We start from the raw sequence: 19106 nt of genomic DNA, 5'->3' as shown, positions 1-19106 counted from the left end.
TGGAAGCTCGAATTTTTTTCACACATTTACGTTCACTGACTCAAACGACGGTATATATTAATCAGTTTTTCTAGTTTGATTTAGGAGCTAAAATATGTACTAAATTGCCTGGGGTCTTTAGGCATTTCTAAGAAAAGCGCTTATAGATTTTTACAGTTCTCAACGAAAAACGTTTCTCATTTCTTACCAAAATATTGTAATATTACAACTAAATATTACAAATACTATGTTTCCTAACGTGACGTTTACATTGATGGTACTGGGTCAAGAGAGTATCAAGAACTTAGCTCTATGGCACTTGTGCGCACGCCTTAATCGTGGCAATCCCAATTGCTTCCTAAAAATAATCACTGTCGGACTAAATGCGCACATTCCACCTTTTTTTTTTTCTTAAAAATATTTCTTTTTAACAATAAATCTAAAATCTGCTTTCTTAGATACCGCCAATCGTTTAAAACGTTTCCTTTGGGTGTTCTTTGAGCTTTGCAAGTGGTAAACGATGACAGCAGGTTAGATATAGCCGGTATAGGGCGAGTAGGGCAAAGTACGCATCGAGTTTTTCCTGAAGAAACGCTACGTAAATAGCGACATCACAACTTGCCTTTGAGAAGTTTAGGTTCAGAAGGTTAACAATTGTTACTACGCAATTTTATGAGAACTTTTCGGTAACTTAGTAGTTCTTTAAACGCGTGACGACTCTCCTAAGGCTGGTGTTCGTTTGTTCGAAATGTAAATTTTTTTTCCACACAATATTTCCTGTAAACCTTTGATTTTCTAAATTATCCTTTAGAATCGTCTAATGTGATCGTAACGTACGGGATGTCAAGAGCCATACGAAGTTTGCTCGGTAATGGGCCGCTTTTTCACGATCTCGCTCATCTCAGCTAGAGAAATTCATCTACAGCAGAGTTGTTTTCAAGGCTTTCTCGTTCTTTGCAGAATCGTCGGTACCACTTCAAAAGTCCCGAACACATTTGCAAGAACAACAGTTATAGGTACTAATGTACGGTTGCATTATTTTAGATCGATTTACAATTATAGATACGGAAAACTAACGCATTTGAAACTAAGATTGGAGTTAAATGTTCTAGCAATATTTGTGTGAACAATCTTTGTCCATGAAGGGTACCGCGTTTACTCAGCAAATTAGTACTACGTATAGGTCTCGTTTTATAGGGGTGTACCGATTCTTCATACAAAGTGCGAAAGTATATAAATATTAGAACAAATCTAGAGATAGCTCAATACTCATGTCTAGGCCATTGAGGGAATTCTAGCTGCACAGCAGACAGCAGGCGAACATGAAGTCAAACTATCAAATAGTTCCCCTCTAAATCGTGTTTTTACAATAAAGCTAAAGCGTACAGAGTATAAACTTGAAGTTAAGGTAAGAATTAACCATTTCCAATTCTCTGTTAGAGCTTTCTTTTCATAATTCGACACTTTTGAACCTAGTTTAGATCTATTTGTGAGTATCCCAAAAAAGAAACTGCAATATTAGAAGGATTGGCATCGTTTTTTTCACAGTTCACTGTCTTTTTAAGGACCGGTGAACGGTTGTGGGTCATTTCGTGCTGGACGTTGCAGCTGACTATGCACATTAGTATTACAGTAAGCTAGTTTGACCAGAGTACTTTTACCTCCTAGTTCGAGTGTGAACGTACGCTACAGCTTATTCTAATTTGAAACCCCGCATGTAAATACTGTATACTATTACTTTATCAATTTCAATGAAAAGGGAATTTTTTTCTATAAAAATTGACTGTAACCTAGAGCTAATAGTTACCGCCTTAAAAAAAGTAAGGTATGACCATTATTTTTCTAATAAACGGCATAATTTTAATGGAGACATTAGGCCCAGTCCAGGTCCGTCCACTGATCGGCTCGTTTTCTCTAATATATCAAATCCTACAATCTGCCCTCGGAGTACGATCGCAACGTGGCGTCTACGGCGTTCGATGCCAGCAGCCCTACTGAATAGGGCGTTTCTTTCTCAGATTGTTTATCTGGGAGCAAGTGTGCAAAGTAAAGGTTGTTAGCATTAAAGAGACATTTATGAAACACACTTAAAAAAGTGATATCTTTATATATATTATATATATATATATTATATATATATATATATATAATAAGTAAATATACTTCAATGTTGGCCGAAACATTTAACAATACGATTATTTATGCAAAGTGTTGGGTTGCATTTGATTTAATGCTTTTCGTGTTCGATAGAGCAAGGGAAAAAAGTATATGTTTATCATAGAACTTACATATCCTACCATCGATATTACCGCATTGGGCAAGAATATATCCGTCACGTTAGGAATTAAGTTCCAGTTGGAGTTGTGGTTTACTCCAGAACCATAAAATTAGCATCGCTTAAGTTATCACAATGATCGATATAGCTAGACGAAGCGCGAAATCTATTTTTTGATATAATTATTGTTGATCATAACTGTACCATGCTTTCCATAATTACGCTGCTGAACATGTTATGAGAGATATAAAACTGTAGCAATATTAATGCTAGTCTAACGTAACTGCGGGACTAGCTATAATTGAGAGTTGAGGTAAATCAAAAACTGTCAAACTTCAAGTGAGTGATAATTCTGATTCATTGTTTTTTATTATGTAAGGGGATACAGAAGAACACGCAAGAGTGCGCTATATAGAGGTTCAAGGTCACTACGTTAACATTTACTAAATGTGAAAACTAAGCCACGTTCAGCCTTCCAAAGGACAAGCACACCGGACTGTTTCAGTTGGTAGCTTTTTTTAATAAGATTTCATTTGTTCTTACAGGACCTGTTAGGTCCTTCGCAGGTATTTTTCAAAAACATGCGTTGATCCTGCTGCTCTATCTGCTTCCTTATTCCTCTTTTGCCTTTCTAAATCTTCCCTTAGACACATGAAACTACTTATGCGAGACCGCTCCCTGATCCACTCTTGCACAGACTCATTATTTTACTGTAAATCCACGTGTTCCGCGTTTCTTCAGGCCACCTTCAGTTTTCAGAGCTTCTCGATGGTGGGCGTCACATTGTACCTGTCACCAGAGCTGCACAGATGTCGATAAATGTTTTCATAATTCACACCGTGTGTGTTTGTCATGTTCATGTCTATGGAGCTGATACAATTATATAGTTAATTGTGACATTTGTTTAGCGCAGATTGCTGATTGACTGAGAGATCGTCGTCCGCCCTAGCATACACGAAGTTAGTTTGTTTCTTTTTCCATCAGGGCTCTATCCGCCTATGCATAAAGCGCCGTAGATTCTACTACTTTCGTTAGAATTTTAGCGAGTTTAACGCCTACCTGGTAAACCTTTGTTACCGCGTGTTCGATATACGCCGAACCAATCCTGTATTCCTAGAAAGACTGCTGATAACATGAAGCGAGAAAACGTGTTGATCTGTAACATTAATTCAGAGTGCTTCATTAAGCAAGACCAGGCTTTATTTGGTGGTGCTGGTAGTGGTAATTGACTGATTCAAAAAGTTATTAGAAATAAACTAGGCTTTGTGTCGATGTTAATGAAACGTGAATCCGATAATACGTTTCATAAGTTAAGCTATAGTTAACATCCCATATACAAGTGAACTTTAAGCAACGCAAGGCAATTAGTTCGGTGTCCACATTATGCAGCTATTTCGGATCATATCGTGTCGATTTTTGGTTATAATGTATACTATGGTGTTGCGTGTGTGTGTGCGTGTGTGTGTACAGCGCGTGAACGTTGTGCTTTCCAAGCTATTTTCAGATGTCAAGAAATTGCAATATACGAAACATTTGGAGCGATAACTGAGTCGGATACGTTTGCGTCTTTTTGCCAAATCAATACACCTGGCATTTTAAAAGTTTTTATATTTCAGGAAGCGTTTAAAATCTCCATTTTTTCTTCCAGGAATGTTAAAAAGATCTCATATCATAAAACGATAAAGAAGATAATATTGTGTCTTGAGACGATCGACTCCAACGAAAGAGTGGGGCATGCACTGCTGGCGATCTCAAGTGCAACTATTAGCTCAAATTTGTTCCAGCTAATTGAAATCCCAACACAAACTTTTTACATTCACTAACTTGCACGGCAAGTTAACTCCGACATCAGTTAGATATGAACGAACAAACACATGAGTATAATCCACAGTAACAAGCCGAAAGCGATTATTAGAACAAAGAACTTGATTTTCACCTTTGAGGTAGCCTCCAGAACCTCAACTTAACAAGAAACAAGAAAATCAGCCACTGACTACAAGAAAGATATTACCGATTTTTTCTAAATAACTCCTAGTGTGGTGGCAACAGTTGATCTAAATCTATCATATTTACAACTGGCATACCACCGTAGCTGCATCGTAAACATAAAAACCTATCAAAACTACTTAATTTTTTACAATATTCTGATCCAAAAAAAAAAAGGAACACTTTACGTTTGAAGGTACGGATGTCATTTATGAGAATGATCATAACGTGGATGGGCCATCTGTAGACCAGCTTGACAGTGCACCATCCATGAACTATAATACGAAAAACCGTGCATCAAATGTTAGCGTTCGTTAAAGGTGAAGAATATCTCGAAAATCTAGAATAACATGCTGAAGCATTCTCTTAATAATAATAATTTCCATAATCTCCTACAGAAATTGGTAACAACGAAGACTTCTTGTTAACTCTTTATCGGCAAATAAATAAGCTTAGCAAACTGGATCTATATTTTGCAAAGACTTCAAATTTTAAAATATGGTAAATCGAGAGTATCCTTAGGTTCATCTTTACATAGCAGCTAGCAAAAACTAGGTATAGATTTAAAACACTGTTTTATTCGGATATTAATTGTTAAGCCATTTGTTTCTATTTAGTTTAGTACAAAACTATAGTCAAAAGCAAAATGTATACAGTGTCTTACAATTTCTCACCGCAATTTCGAAACATTTACCTTCGGAAAATATATTGATTTCCGCTATTATATTCCACATAAGAATAACACACATTGATATTGATAATCTCAAAGTTGAAGAATATTGACTAATAATCTACTAATTTCAGGTTGAAATTTTGTATGCTCCAACCATCTGTTTACTTTTACTTGGCGTTTTATTTCCCTAAGCGTTTTGCAACATCCGCATAATGTCTGTGCCGTTGATCTTATTTATCACATAATTGTTGCTCCATTTGGGAAAAATCGACGCATGGTTGATATGATTCATTTTATTTTTATCTACTTAATTTCACCGGAGAACTAGTAGGCGTCATGTCATACACGGGTGAGGTTTCATGAGAACATGCTACATGTTGCCAAAACGAACGCGAATAATATATTATCTAGACGAGTCATTTATTTTTAGACAAAGGGTTATCTCCGTCAAGGTCGACCAGCTTGTAAAAATTCAAATTTTAACTTTTTCCATCTTTTATTTACTACTAGGGAATCTAACCTACAACTATGTCTCGTCGTCCTACGGCCGGTACCTGACTCTGGACGAATTGATCGGGAATATTGCAGAATTAGCATTGACAACCAGTCCATCAGTACCTTCGAAAGCAGGAACATCAATTCTCACAAGGACCACAAATGTTACTGCACAGTCAGCATTAGCCGCGGTGAATAAGACAGCGATTTTTTCCTGAGTTATCAAACGAGAAAATAGTTACACTTGATGAGCTTTGTTAAAGTAAATCAGAACCCCAAGCACAAAAACACTGCTACAGTTTTTGACAACGAAAATATTTTCCTACACCTAAGTCAAAACCAAACAGACGTCATGTAACAACAGGTCTCGCTAATACGAAGCGAATTTTAGTTTTCGATTGCATAGAGCTCTCAGTATAGAGACTCACAAAACATATTAAATGGTGTTCCTCAAAGAAGGCGACGTCTGTGTAAACGCACGTTTTCAATCCAGCAGTTGAGCTTTTAAGCTTAATAGGATGCGTCAGCTGCACAGCCAACAGAAAATCTGAAACTTGAATTGTGATAATTTTATTTAGACAAGCATTACATATGTAAAAATTCGATTTTATTCTCCAATGATGATGTTCTGATGATACTTTCATATGTTGTAAATAAAAATATTACAAATAAGCTTTAACGAAAGTTCTTTCTATAAGTTTCGTGAGAAGATCTTTAATATTAGCAGTGAGTAGATGCGCTAAACTTATTCTTAAATGCTTTAAAATGCATAGAATTAAATCTAGTATGCTAACATATAAAGAATCCAGCCATTCCGGTGTGCTTCTGTATCGTCGAGAGATTTAGACAACTCGATAGGTGGTTTATATACTTTTATTTCCGAATCCAAGATGTTAAAGTAACTTTTTTTTTATATATACATTTCTAAAGAGATTTGGCACTTTTCACTCGGTAGACAGGAATCTGCCTTTTTGAACTCAGATAAATCTTTCCAAGGGTTTCCGGAAGCTACGTTGTAATTTCAGGTAACTAAAGAACTCTAAGGAACTAAAGAATAAGAAAAGAAGAGGAAGAAAGCCTCTTTGGACAAATGCTCATCTCTAATCGTACTTCGGACATACCCAACAATAATTTTCGTTTTCCCGTTCACTCTACCGCTTTTTAGTTGCTACATAAAGCATTGTTTTTTGATTCGAATGGCAACTTGAAAGTTGTCCCAATTTAGCTATCGACTTCTGTATTAGGTACATTTTGATTAAATCGAATCAAATTGTACACAAGACGCGAAAGAGTCTCAAATAAATGCCACTTCAAAAAGATGTGAAAGGTAAAGGAGGAACGTTTTTTGTTAGTTTCGAAATAGCCGCGGCTTATGTCAAGATAACCTGTGAAAAGCTTTTAATATACAGCTCATTTAAAGCATTAAAACGGTTCGTTAGTCTAGTTTAGCCGCCTGATCGGCTAGCCCATTTCCGTTGAACGCCCTTTCAACGGGGGATCACGAGCGCTTGCGTATAATAGTGGTTCCCAGACAAGACCTAGCTCCGAAAATCTTTGTTTTTAGATTACAGCGGAAGCTTTACCTGTATGCACAATGAATTTTCGTGCTGACTTCTTATCTGAGTTACATAATTAGTGCAAAAATCTATATATTTCTATCGAGTACCATTTACAACATCGTACTGGGCAACTTCATAACCACTGAAGGGATTTTCTGCTTAGCCACCATATGAGGCTAATGCTAACCACAAAGATTAAGGGAACGTCCGCATGAGATCAACATAATCTATACTTTGTTTTTCAAAATCTGCTTAGCCAAAACGAGGCAAAACCCGGATTGTACTTTTTTTAAAGGGGCTTTCACAAGATGTGTGTGAATTTGTCTGCCTGGCAAAAAATGCGCAAGATGCAGTTGAGTCTGTATGGCAGTGAAGGTATATGGTAACGATTGTCTTGCTCGAATTAAATGTTGTTATAAAACTAGAAAAACAGCAGGGATACCTTGAGCGCCTTTACTCGAGCCTCTCTTCCGGAATATTAGTTACGACGGGAGAATTTCCACCTGATGACTTGTTTCTATGAGTGTAACATATGGTTTACGCTGATGATTTGTCAGTCACGGCCTGCTCGTCAGAGAAAACACAGGAACGTAAGAACTAAGCACTCACGGAGCTGGCAACTAGGTCTGTCTGAGACAAGGCATAGTAGCACCGGCGAAGACGGAAGCGGGTCTCTTAAATGGAAAGCAAAATGTATAGAGCTGATAGCTACAGTAAAAGTGGAGAAAATCAAAACATTACGCACAGCGGAGTATCTGGGAGTTCCTCTTGATTAGGTGATGAAAGTACCTTATGCAGTTACCAAAACTGAAACGACATGGACGGCACTGGCAAATATCATACGTGCCAGTCAGGAACCGCGAGAAGGTGAATGGAAACTCCTTACTGCAGTGGCGGAGTTCGTAGATTCCACCGGGCTTCTGTGCAAATAAGACTGCCTGCAACGGAAAGACTAATGTAGAACTTGCCTCGCAAGGTTTAAAGGACGCTAGTATTGAGAGTAACTCAAACCTATCAGACGGTCAACATACAAATATTCTGGCATATACATATATATATATACAAATAGACTGATTCTCTGGTTAAGACTAAAGGTAAAGAGAGAGGACAGACAAACAAAACGGGCAAACTTATAAGTAGATACAAGGGAGGCAATGCTAGACAAATAGCAAAACGAACGTGGGCATTCGCCAGTTCGCACCAGAAACCAGCGAATAATATCGAGCATCAGATAGGGAAAATCCTATCAGCCCTTAGTACTAACTATATTCTGGAGACTCTAAAGACAACCTTATTACACACCGGCCTACTGCTCTGCTACAACACTGGCCCTGTGGTTACTTTTACAAACGGAGTTTGGGATTTCATAAAACACAGGTGTTCGTCGAAAACGGCCTAGAATAAAGGAAGTGGAATTACTACAAAGCTAGTTTTACCACAACAATAGAAACAAGTTCGCAAAAGGACTAGGGAGATAATAATTTCCACTTTCTATGAAATGACTCATCTGACGCAATGGGAAACTTAACCGAGATGACTCCAGCATAACAAACAATTCGATGGTGTTAGCCGCTGTTTCCAAACAGTTATAGTACTATTAGTTAAAGAGTCGGACTAGTGAAGTGATGCATATGAGAGGAATTGAGAACTAATGGATGATGGTCTCAGCTCAGATTGTATAAACAGCATTACACAGACTACTTTTAAAAAATTTAACTAACGTTGGCACAGCGGAGTTTGTAATGAAAGCATGTGCTAACTTTGGAGCCCATTGAATGAAATTTTCAAGTCATAGTATTAATCATAAAGGTAAGCAACATATTGTTATCTAACGACCCCACCAAATAAAGTTCTCTACAATAAATAAGTTGACAACTAGCAAAGGTAATCAATGGAGATTAACGAGGCCTACAATTGGAATTTAACCCAGGCAAGCTTGAAAACTTGTTATTGTAGATTCGCCTGTTGAACAAGACTCTTAATAAGTCTAATTTGATGTAATAATGCGACCAAGGATATCTCCTTGGCCTTTAGGAAAAATAACTATAATCTATCTATCTAACCTTAGTAAGCCTTAGTGCGTTCCGTCAACACTTATTTTTCGGTATACGCTGTAGTACGCAGAACGTGTATTTGGAATGTTCAGAACACATGACGATTTTCGATCAGATTCTTTCCTCGCGACGGTTTCTCGTAACCTAGCTCTAAGAGACCTGGTAAGCTAGATTGTTCTGTTAGAATTCAAGCAAAGGCTTTAGAGACCTAGGCTGTGAGTCTTAAGAATGCCGAATCCATTTAAAGATATGGTAATTAGAACATTCGACGTCCTGAAGACCTTTTCATACCGAAGGTGGACTGCGAATTAATTCATGGTGAAAATTATTAAGCTATGACTTATTAAAGATTGCTACGTTGTATGAATGTATGTAATGCGGTATGTAAAATGATGACAAACATTTAATATCATCACATTTGGTGCACCTTAAGTTAGAGGTTTCCAATGAGAAAGAGCTGCATTTGGATGAAAGCTTATTCCCAACGAAAGTAATGCTTCCATCTAAGCATTATTTCTTACACTGTTTTCGAAAATGAATATATAGACTTTAATGATGGATTAGAGCTAGGTGAAAGACAATGTCCGACATGGCCTGACGAAAGGCCGACTGGTCGCATTTGATCTATCGTAAAGTATAAGTCGAGTGCCCTGCTCCACTTTACCCGATATTATTTTTCAGTTATGCTATGAACCTGTTTTATTACGAAGTAGTTTGAATCGCGCTACATCAGCTAGAACCCGACATGCGGTTACAGTTCTCCCAAGATCCTACAATAACAAATCAGTTATTCCATTGCGGTAATTCTATTTCCCTGATTCAGTGAAATGTGTCACGTTGCAGTTGACCCGCTTTACGAATCCCGTCCGTCCGTTGGATAACTTCAATACTCCTCTGTCAGTTATTTCTTCAGCCTTCTCGGTTCTATTTCTCCTGAGATGTTGTGGTATTAATTATAGTATTTTAAAGCGTCGATGTATATGTAAAATCACCATTCAGCCGTGCACGCGGCGCCAGCCGGAGATTCTAGCTAAGACACCGTACCTTTCTATTGTTACTGCCCATCTCCAATTGGAGCACTGTAGTAATCTCAACGCACTATAGCTGTTTTGCCATTTTAATTAATACTATCATCCGGAAAAAATATTCATTTAATCAAATGGTTCAGATTTTGTTAACCATTTCGTGAATTGCTAAATGAGCATCACTTGCCCCTCTCTAAGGGAGGTCAACTGCCCCCGTCCAGAAAAACTACATGTCATACAAATTCGATAAAAAATACTTCGTGCAACATTGTTAATAGAATAATATATGAGAAAATTAGTTGCCGAAAAGAATAATCTGAACCTCGAACAAAACCTATATTATTATTATATTACCTATTTTAACTAATCTGACTCGTTCAATTAGGCTAAATAATCATCCCGGTATGATTACCCCGCTCAGCTTACCCGGTTAGCCTCTGTAGTTATTTCTGTAGTCTGTTCTGATATGTCCGTTCAGCCAACTTAGAGTTATCTCCCTGACAACGTTGACTTTCGGCGGAGTTTTTCAAAGGGTTTTAGCTGATTGAATTTATTTCTCAAATGAAGTCGGCTCACGACCGACTTTAAATGTACGTGGTTGTTGATATAGTCGGTTGACCTATTGGTTTTATTTCTGAGATATCACGAGGTTTACGTAGTGTTTTATTTTTTTGTCAAGGAATAATTGCACATTATATAAAAATAAGATGACCCTGTTTGCGGGGCTTCATTAGAACTTCAGGGTTGGTTTACGATGAGTAGGCGCACATCTTTCTAAATAAAAATATGTACGATATGGAGATGTATTTGGTTGGACTGAAAAGTTTTGTGGTTCAGGACATCAGCGCAGAATTTTTATCTTATCTTCTCTCAAGTATTTGCTGCTGTTAACGTAATAAACATTTCATGATAATTTGGTATGATTTTGAAAGAAAATCGCACATACTTATTTGATATGCTACCATTTTTCTCTAAAAAACTAATTAGAGAACAATTCTCGCGAGAAACAATTTTACATTTAGTGCTTCAACCTTCGAATTAATGTTTATTAAAATTCATTTAAAAAACCATTCGAAATCCATTTTCATACCATCGCTGAATAGAAAAGCCAATACGACTGCCCTATTTCATGTAAAAACGTATCTAAAGTAGCACATTTACTTCGTGACAATGCAAATGTCCTCGTCAAGATCTATCGATTGCTGTGAAGAACTGGCATCAGTAAAGTTGTGCTTTGGGTACAAAAGTTCTCGATACTGGAATATCAGCATAAATGTTCGTAATGTTTAACTGCTACAACCTTCCAATTGACGCTTATCAAAAATAGTTCGAAATTCATTTTTACCCCATTATAGGCTTTCGATCATTTTGCTAATGTTTATTATATAGACACATGTATAGCATTCTGATTCAGGTCAGCGAGAGCTCTTAATTAATATCAGGAACCTCCATATAAGCATTAATCTGTCATTTTGCCAATTGAGAGAAAAAAAAAAATGTGTTGAGAGAACAGATCTATGCCAAATGAGAGAACAGAAAACAAATCTATACATAAATATACTTGAAAGATTTCTCGAAGGAATCAAGGAGAAGAAAAATCGAAAAAAGAGACAAATAATTGGATGGATGATGAAATCAAGGGAATGAAAACAACAAACTTCCTTTTAAAAAAGATTTCATCTAATTAGTTTTATTTTACGTATGAATTTTATGTAGATGAAACCCTGGCGAGCGAAAAGTCAACTCAATCCAACCTACTTAAAAGGTCGATTTAGGCTGTATAAACAAGCGAACTGGTAAAGAGACAAAGAATAGTATATAGACTAGACATATTTATTCGTTGTATCGTTGATTTAGTAAATTCAATTATTTGATATTATACTTTGCTCTATACTTAAAGTATAGACAACTGTGCCATCAGCCTGTTCTACTACGAACGGATTTGATTCGCTTTATTTACACTTAGCTTACGTTTCCAGTCAACGTTTATTTAAAATTCTTGGAAAGTTACTCTATGTTATAAGTTATACTATGTATAAATACCTTTAAGATGAACGAACGAGGTGTCGAGCTCAGTCGATACAAATGCGTACATACAAGACAGACAAATCATTTACCTTATACTTAGACGATAGCGAATCATTTAAAAACACGAATGCCTACATTCACTGATGCTTTTACATACAAACCTACTTTATGATAATTATCATTGTTAGTACTGTTACATAGGTAAATGGATGTGACTAATCGAACAGGCCAAAATATCTACCTTAGGTATAGGTAGATTCTTCTACAGGTCGTTGAAATCTATTGATTGATAGACAAAGTACCTGCTTTACACTGTGTTACATTTTTACCTTTGAAACTGCATTTGCAACCAGAAAACTAAAATTCAGATATAAAAGCCTACATTTTTTGTTTCGTCGAGAGCTTTCTGTTAGACCCAGGAGATATCCCCCTACATAGACCTCGATGTGAAAACATTATAGAGTCTTATACGCGAAAAATTAACCACACATTACATTTTTTATTTTTTTCATGATTCATTTTTTTCAGCTCGCCGAAATCTGTCGAGGAGAACCAGGAAAACCCATCAAAAAAGAGTGTTGTAGGTATTTTGGTACTTTTGTCAAAAGATTTCTTAGAAACTATTTTGGGAAAATATGTTACCAAAATGTTATTATTGAATATAAATATTCGCTTCAACTTCCTACTACGAAGTTTGTTTGTACGAAAAAACCGTTCAAAACTTATTCAAAATAACAAACGCTAGATTCGGCCTTTCGCCTATCTATTGACTTTAGCGAATGTACTTTCCCCTTCCTACAAAAACTTCTATGTAAACATTTGAAACATGTAAACATTTTGTCAGAAAGAAATTTTTGAAAACGTTCAAATATAAATTACATTAACTCTTACAATTTTTCTATAGACATACATAATGAATTCGAAGCAAAACCAGCTCAAGAAGAACTATTTAAAGAACGGGTACCATAGTAAAAGAAACAACAAGCGATTTGAGTCATGCTACCTCTAGCCAAACCGAAGTTAGACTTCAGACCTACAACTTCCCAGTTATCTCGTCGCAAATCGTTTGAGGTTCTGAAGCACCAGTTTCGTTATCTTGTCGCAATCATCCCATCACAGTAGTTACATTTTATTTTATCGATCTGTTATCTCGTTTTAAGTATCGTGCTCCAGGTAACTGGTTCCCCTATATTAATCTTCTAACAATATCATCGGTCAATTTTAGTACATGATTTACACCCTACTACCTAACATAAGCTATTACTATATGTTGTACCTATACTTGTCCTCCGATTGCACTTCTCCTCAAATCCTGTTATATCATACTTATTACCCCGTTTGTAACTTTCCAGTTAGAATGATCATATTTCCTTAAATTAGTCAATCTGTTTGTCGGGCTACAACTCTTGTGCCGGTTTGCTGACCCAAAATGATCCTTCAGAGGACATGTTTATGGTTGATTTTTATGGGTCGCTAGAGTTCCTTCTGGAAAATCTGTGCAAAAGATGGGGTCAATCGGACAAGTATTCTACCTATATAAAGAAAAATTCAATTTTTGTAGGGCGTAAGGTTAGTCCACTGTAATCGTAAGTTATGACGAGAGCGTGACGATGATAACAAGGCTAAATGGGCCACGTCGCTATTGCGCTGCATTTTTCAGCCTGAGTCAACATCGTGCTGCGTGTCTAAAAGGATAGGCGAGGCTCTTTTGAGAACTAGAACCGAAGGCACAACCCTTTACATACTGGTGGCATATTTGGCGCTTACTCATCCCAGTCAGTGTTTCAGAAATGCAGACCCAGTTTCGAAGCGACGCTTTAGAGAGCAACTGAGAATTAGTGGGTAGTGATCCCAGCGGAAGCAAGCTTAATCGTCAGAGTTGAGCCCCACATTCGGCCGACTTAAAAATTGACACTGAGGTGGTGCCGGTCATATATAAGCTATATTACTGATGGCCTCGCGACATTAGATTGCACAATCAACAGAAGAAATTCCAGGGTCGAGAATTCTGTGCTTGATTTGTCACGCGAAAATTATGTTACGTAAATAATTGTGCCCAATTTACGCCGCGTGAAACTTCTGAGACCGCACTCCGAAGCGTATAAATTGGTCGATTTTCTTTTGACCAATACTTGACGAGGTACATTTGTAATACGAATAAAATGTTTAAACAAACTAATAAGATACCTGTACCCTAGCTGCAGTATATTTCATGGTGGAACAAGATACGACGACACGCGAGTAGGATTAATTGAAATAAATAGATAAGGCATATGCAACAGAGAGTCAAATAAAAATCGAGTTCAAGTGGGACAATTATTGAAAGAGGCCACGAGATCCGAGTTAGATAGGATCTCAGACTGGTGTGTAAAGTGTTTGAGGTAAATTCCAGGTTCGGAGATAATTCTAAACGTACTCAACTTACACTATGCGAAAATTTTTCTTCAAATTATTAGGTTGTTATTTTTTTTTAATTTTGTTGGGGCTAGAATAATTATTTCTAGTATGTTAAAGGTATTTTTTATATGGTTGTCTGGTACTCTAGCCATATACCTACCATTCGCGTTTTCACATCTAAAAAAACTCTTTATATTTATTTGGACATGGAAAACCTTGTAATCACAAGAACTTATATCGAGAAAATGAACCGGTTAAAGCGAACGTTAGTTATTCATCTGCTATATCCTGGAAGCAGGGCGATGAGATCTTGAGTTGGTCCCGAAGGACCAGCGTACGTGCTTTCGATTGCCGTTTGGATTATCCATTAATCTTGTTAGGAACTTGAGGTAGCGGGCTGAATTCATTGTTTCATTTTCAGCAAGGATCTAAGTAGCAGTTCTCCTTGATGTCTGTTCTAAGTACTTATACTATGCTACGTCTGAACCTACTCGACGTTGCCACTTTGCTCGATTTCTCTCCAATACGACACCTTTCTTTTATTTTGTACCTCTTCAGCTGGCGATAGAGACTCAAACGTGCCTGGTTTATGGCGACCGTGTCCTTTAAGTGAGTTTTCGAAAATTTAGGTTCTGCAAATTGCGCATGCGCAATACGCGAAACGTATTTTCAGTTGGCCTGGAATCGTTTCACGGGGATCTATTTTTTTACTAGAATTTCCACATTTTCAGTACACAGATTATAGTTCCGTAATAGGTTGCATGAGAAATGGCGGTTGTGGCCGATAGAGCTTTTAGATTCCTAAACTGTTCATTCGTGCAAAGCCTTCTCAAGTGCATTACTGTCTTTCGGGTCCTGACATCTGCTCAACTCCTGGCTGGTCTCCTAAACTCCAGCCTCCGTTCTTGAAACCGCTCGTTGTGCTTAAGGCCTCCTTCCCCGATTTACCAATCTTTAGCGAAGTCCCACAGCGTAATAAGCTTTCAAGGAACAAAAACTTAATCAGTGGGTGTAGTTGACACTAGAAGGTGTTTTCTTTCTAAACTTATTTCTTCTGTATTAAACTCCAGTTTTTGGAAGACCGTACTATTCACAAGTTAATGTGCAGTGAAGTCTACTAGTACACGCCAAAGGGAAAAAGGAATAACCACCAGAATCGCTACTTACTGCTGGAACAAAATAAAAGAACGTGACCACGGTATTACTGAAACAGGGTTATAGAGTAACTGCGCTGGACTAACAAGGGCAGTGTAATAAATCAGGTTTATCAAAAATGTAAATGATTATTATAACTGGATAATTGTCACAGGATAACAGAAATAATGTAGAACCGTATCAAAAAAGTAAAGTCTGTAAAGGTACCTATATGCAACATGTTCAATAGGCTGTATTTCCAATTTAATATCATAAGAACATAATAAAATAATTGCACTGTGAGAATTGGAAAATAAGGATACATGGAGCAGGATTACCGCAACGCAATAAATGCATAGACCGACTGCATCAAAAGAATAAACAATTAAGTTGGTTTAGCTTTATGTAACAAGTTTCTAGATGTATATATATATATATATATAAAAGTTCCTAGAATGATTATCAAAAAGTAACGGCTTTAGTAAAGTTGGGGGTAATTGCAATAAGAAACCTGTATATTTGGATAGGAATTTAGGTTCGATCCGGTGTAATCTTTAAGGATGCAATTTGTAATATCTATGCGCGGGCGTAGTCAACGGGAGCTTCAACAATAACTAGCAAGCATTATGTTTGTCTGAATGCTGCACCTGAATCGGTCCTTCAGCACTCGTTTGTGTAGGTCTAGAATATCATCCAAGCCTGTGACATGGGAACGGTTGAACGAATATCATTAATTCGCTGGTAACAGTACATAATACTTCTGTGTAGCAGCTGTCCATTCTAGAGTCTTGCGCAACTGCTGTTGAACATTTGTGACCAACATCTTTTCGACATTACCCGACCACATCGGGAAGTAATAATTGCGGAATATATGTTGCAGTTAACGGATTGCTCTTTGATATCTATCTTATTATGGCCCTTAAAGCATTTTTACTTTGTGGGACGAAGAAAAGCCCGTCAGGTTATTTTAATGAATCCAACCTAAATTGGCCTCTTAAAATTAGCTAATTTAGCTGAGCTGGCCCGCTAGGATTTCATTTAGCGAAGAGGTGCTCGTACTAGATGAATACTTTTTTCACTGGAATTTTTGTATCTGACAGAGTGTAATGTTGATTTAGCAAAATTGTCAGTTTTTGCGATGTTTGCACTTTTTCGACAGTTTATTTTGCAGAGGTCACTGACACAGGTTTAGAGGAAAAACTGTGGAAGCGAGCTTGGATTGATTTTGGTGGCCTCTTTGTCGGAAAATTTATCCCTCGCCATGATAGCTATTGGTAAAAGACTGTACAGGACGAAGAACTGAGCTAATTGCCTTAGGCAATTCACGATTTCTTTAGGATTACAATAATGATGGTAGCAGTTGCTAACTCGTTATCGAACCTTTTCAATAATGAAGTGGCTTAACATTATAATTGTGAAGACAGGCTGTCGAACTTTTTCTATCGCTCAATTCGACCATAGAAGTCAGCTTTATCAGAATGTTCTTATATATATTCAGATCAAATTAAAAAAAACTCTAACAAAATCTACAAGAGTTCTATGAAAACAAAAACCGACCTTTAACGACATCACTAAACGGAATGAACAATTGTAAGCATCTATGAACCACTTTTAAATAAGCAACGAAAATCTCTACAACGACGTTTGTGAATGTCTAACATACGACAACGGCTCAATTAGCTTTATCGACGAGCCAAATAAATGCCCCATGACTAAACGCGAGGTATTCTTGATTCAGAGCTTCGCTAGTAATATATTTGGCTCCGGGGATTTTACGAAAGCTTAACGGTTTTTTGCTTTTTTATAATTGCACATATTACACTTAATAAAACGCAGCTTCACCAAAACCTAAAAAAATTTTCTTTAGATCGACGAAAAATAGATTTACATACAGCTGCTTCAGCTTTCTAATTGAAACCTACTTAGCAAAAAAAAACTGTAGGGTGAAACTTCGAAAAACGCTTTCATTCGATAATTGCGTAGGCAAACCGATACGACCAATAGGGTATTCGCGGTTCTTGCTTAAATTCGGTGGGTGTATGCTGCATTTTTATTAAGCTCGTCGAGATCTATAGATTGACGGTAAAATACGGTCACATAGAACTCCATGTCAAATTTTCACTATCCGAACAGCATTTTGGAACCAAAAACTGAAAATTTCGATTCAGCATATCGACAGCTTTCGGTCGGTGCTGAAAATATTCTTCTTACATAAAATTTAATATAAAAAATGTTTATCTTAGCGTTATTGAAACACGTTTATTTGTTTGAAGCCAAAATATCCATACTAGCTATAAGATGACTTTTACGTTGCTCTGTTGGTTAATGTAAAGGACTGGCATTATTGAAGTGACGCTTTCCGTACAACGATTATTCGACATCTTGGTACGATATATTTCAATCTGACAGCGGATATAGAAATATGTATAGCATTTGAATTTAGCACAATACGGTTTGCTTTTGCCTACCCTATTGAAACTTGATAAAAGCATGTGGTAACGATCTGCTAGGCGAGGCTTTCGGCACCACCAGACTGACTATCAATCTTTATTTGTTCTGTGTTGCACGATGGGAGTTCATACGTGTTATACATGTCTATGTAGCTGCCGATAAGTATAGGGTCTGTGTTCGATTTCAAAGTCGAGCGAATCGTTAAAGTTACAGTATGGGACTCGGTTAGTCGGCTGGCGTTTAGTGGACGACCCCTAATCATTGGCTTTAGCCTCCTCCGCGATCCTGTCCCTAAGAGGGACCTCGGCAAGGTTAATCGGGTGGTGGTCTGAAGTGTCAGTGCCACAGCTACCTGTATTACTCTAGAATATATATATATGTGTATAAGTAAGATGTTTAGTAGTATTTATAGTAGTAGCAGTTTTAATAAATAGACAGACAATATATCCAACACTACAAGAAATCAGAGTAGAAAATGTATTTGATATATATGTTAAAAAAGTTAAATTAACTAAAACTATTACACAATTTATTGGTATTAAGAGACATACTTACAGGCTAAATGAGGGTTTTAGCATTTCACTTGATAGATACATTCATCACCACGGGCTTAAAATAGTAGGTTTTACGTCCGCTATCGTTTCAGACTATCACCGCTGAGTATTTGACGCAGAATCTCAAACTAAAAATCATGATAAAAACATTGCACGCCTATAGAACAGTACATTTTCTTAATCTACGAATCGTAATAATTTTGTGACGAAAACCGGCATTTTCATGCTTTCTACATATTGAGACTTAGCCTATGTTATGTACTGGTTATGTGCTAGCATACCATCTCGAGCAAAAATACGCGTATATACAACTCAGTAAAAAAAAAAATAGTTACTAGTTAGAATAGAGTTAAAAAAAAATAGTTAGTAATCCGTAATTAGCTCTCGGCGTGAATGATACCAAACTAAGGTATATATACATGTAACCTACAAGATATATTTTTTTTTAATCTTATTACGCAAAACGGTAAGATTTTTCCCGTACCACAGAAATCAG

The 19106-nt window shown here is 36.9% G+C and overlaps 2 protein-coding genes across 3 annotated transcripts in view; one reads left to right on the top strand and one right to left on the bottom strand.

Annotated features, from left to right (window-relative positions):
• The window catches only part of LOC111262507 (uncharacterized), a 42795-nt gene extending 36690 nt beyond the window's left edge, over window positions 1-6105 (top strand). For both annotated transcript variants that reach the window (XM_022836812.2, XM_022836811.2), the window contains one exon: window positions 5424-6105. In XM_022836812.2, coding sequence (XP_022692547.1) covers window positions 5424-5626 — 203 coding nt within the window. In that variant the 3' untranslated portion in view covers window positions 5627-6105. The remainder of the gene's footprint in view (window positions 1-5423) is intronic.
• Window positions 6106-7369: 1264 nt separating this feature from the next.
• The window catches only part of LOC111262504 (transmembrane protein 121B), a 58293-nt gene continuing 46556 nt past the window's right edge, over window positions 7370-19106 (bottom strand). Inside the window, exons 8-9 of the mRNA XM_022836810.2 lie at window positions 7713-7905; window positions 7370-7531 (exon numbers count right to left, since the gene is read on the bottom strand). Coding sequence (XP_022692545.1) covers window positions 7521-7531; window positions 7713-7905 — 204 coding nt within the window. The 3' untranslated portion in view covers window positions 7370-7520. The remainder of the gene's footprint in view (window positions 7532-7712; window positions 7906-19106) is intronic.

The sequence above is a fragment of the Varroa jacobsoni genome, unplaced genomic scaffold (assembly GCF_002532875.2).
Source record: "Varroa jacobsoni isolate VJ856 unplaced genomic scaffold, vjacob_1.0 scaffold_670, whole genome shotgun sequence".
In the NCBI taxonomy this organism is placed as follows: Eukaryota; Metazoa; Arthropoda; class Arachnida; order Mesostigmata; family Varroidae; genus Varroa; species Varroa jacobsoni.
The sequence above is the reverse complement of the archived record's forward strand: the minus strand, read 5'-3'. Positions and strand labels throughout refer to the sequence as shown.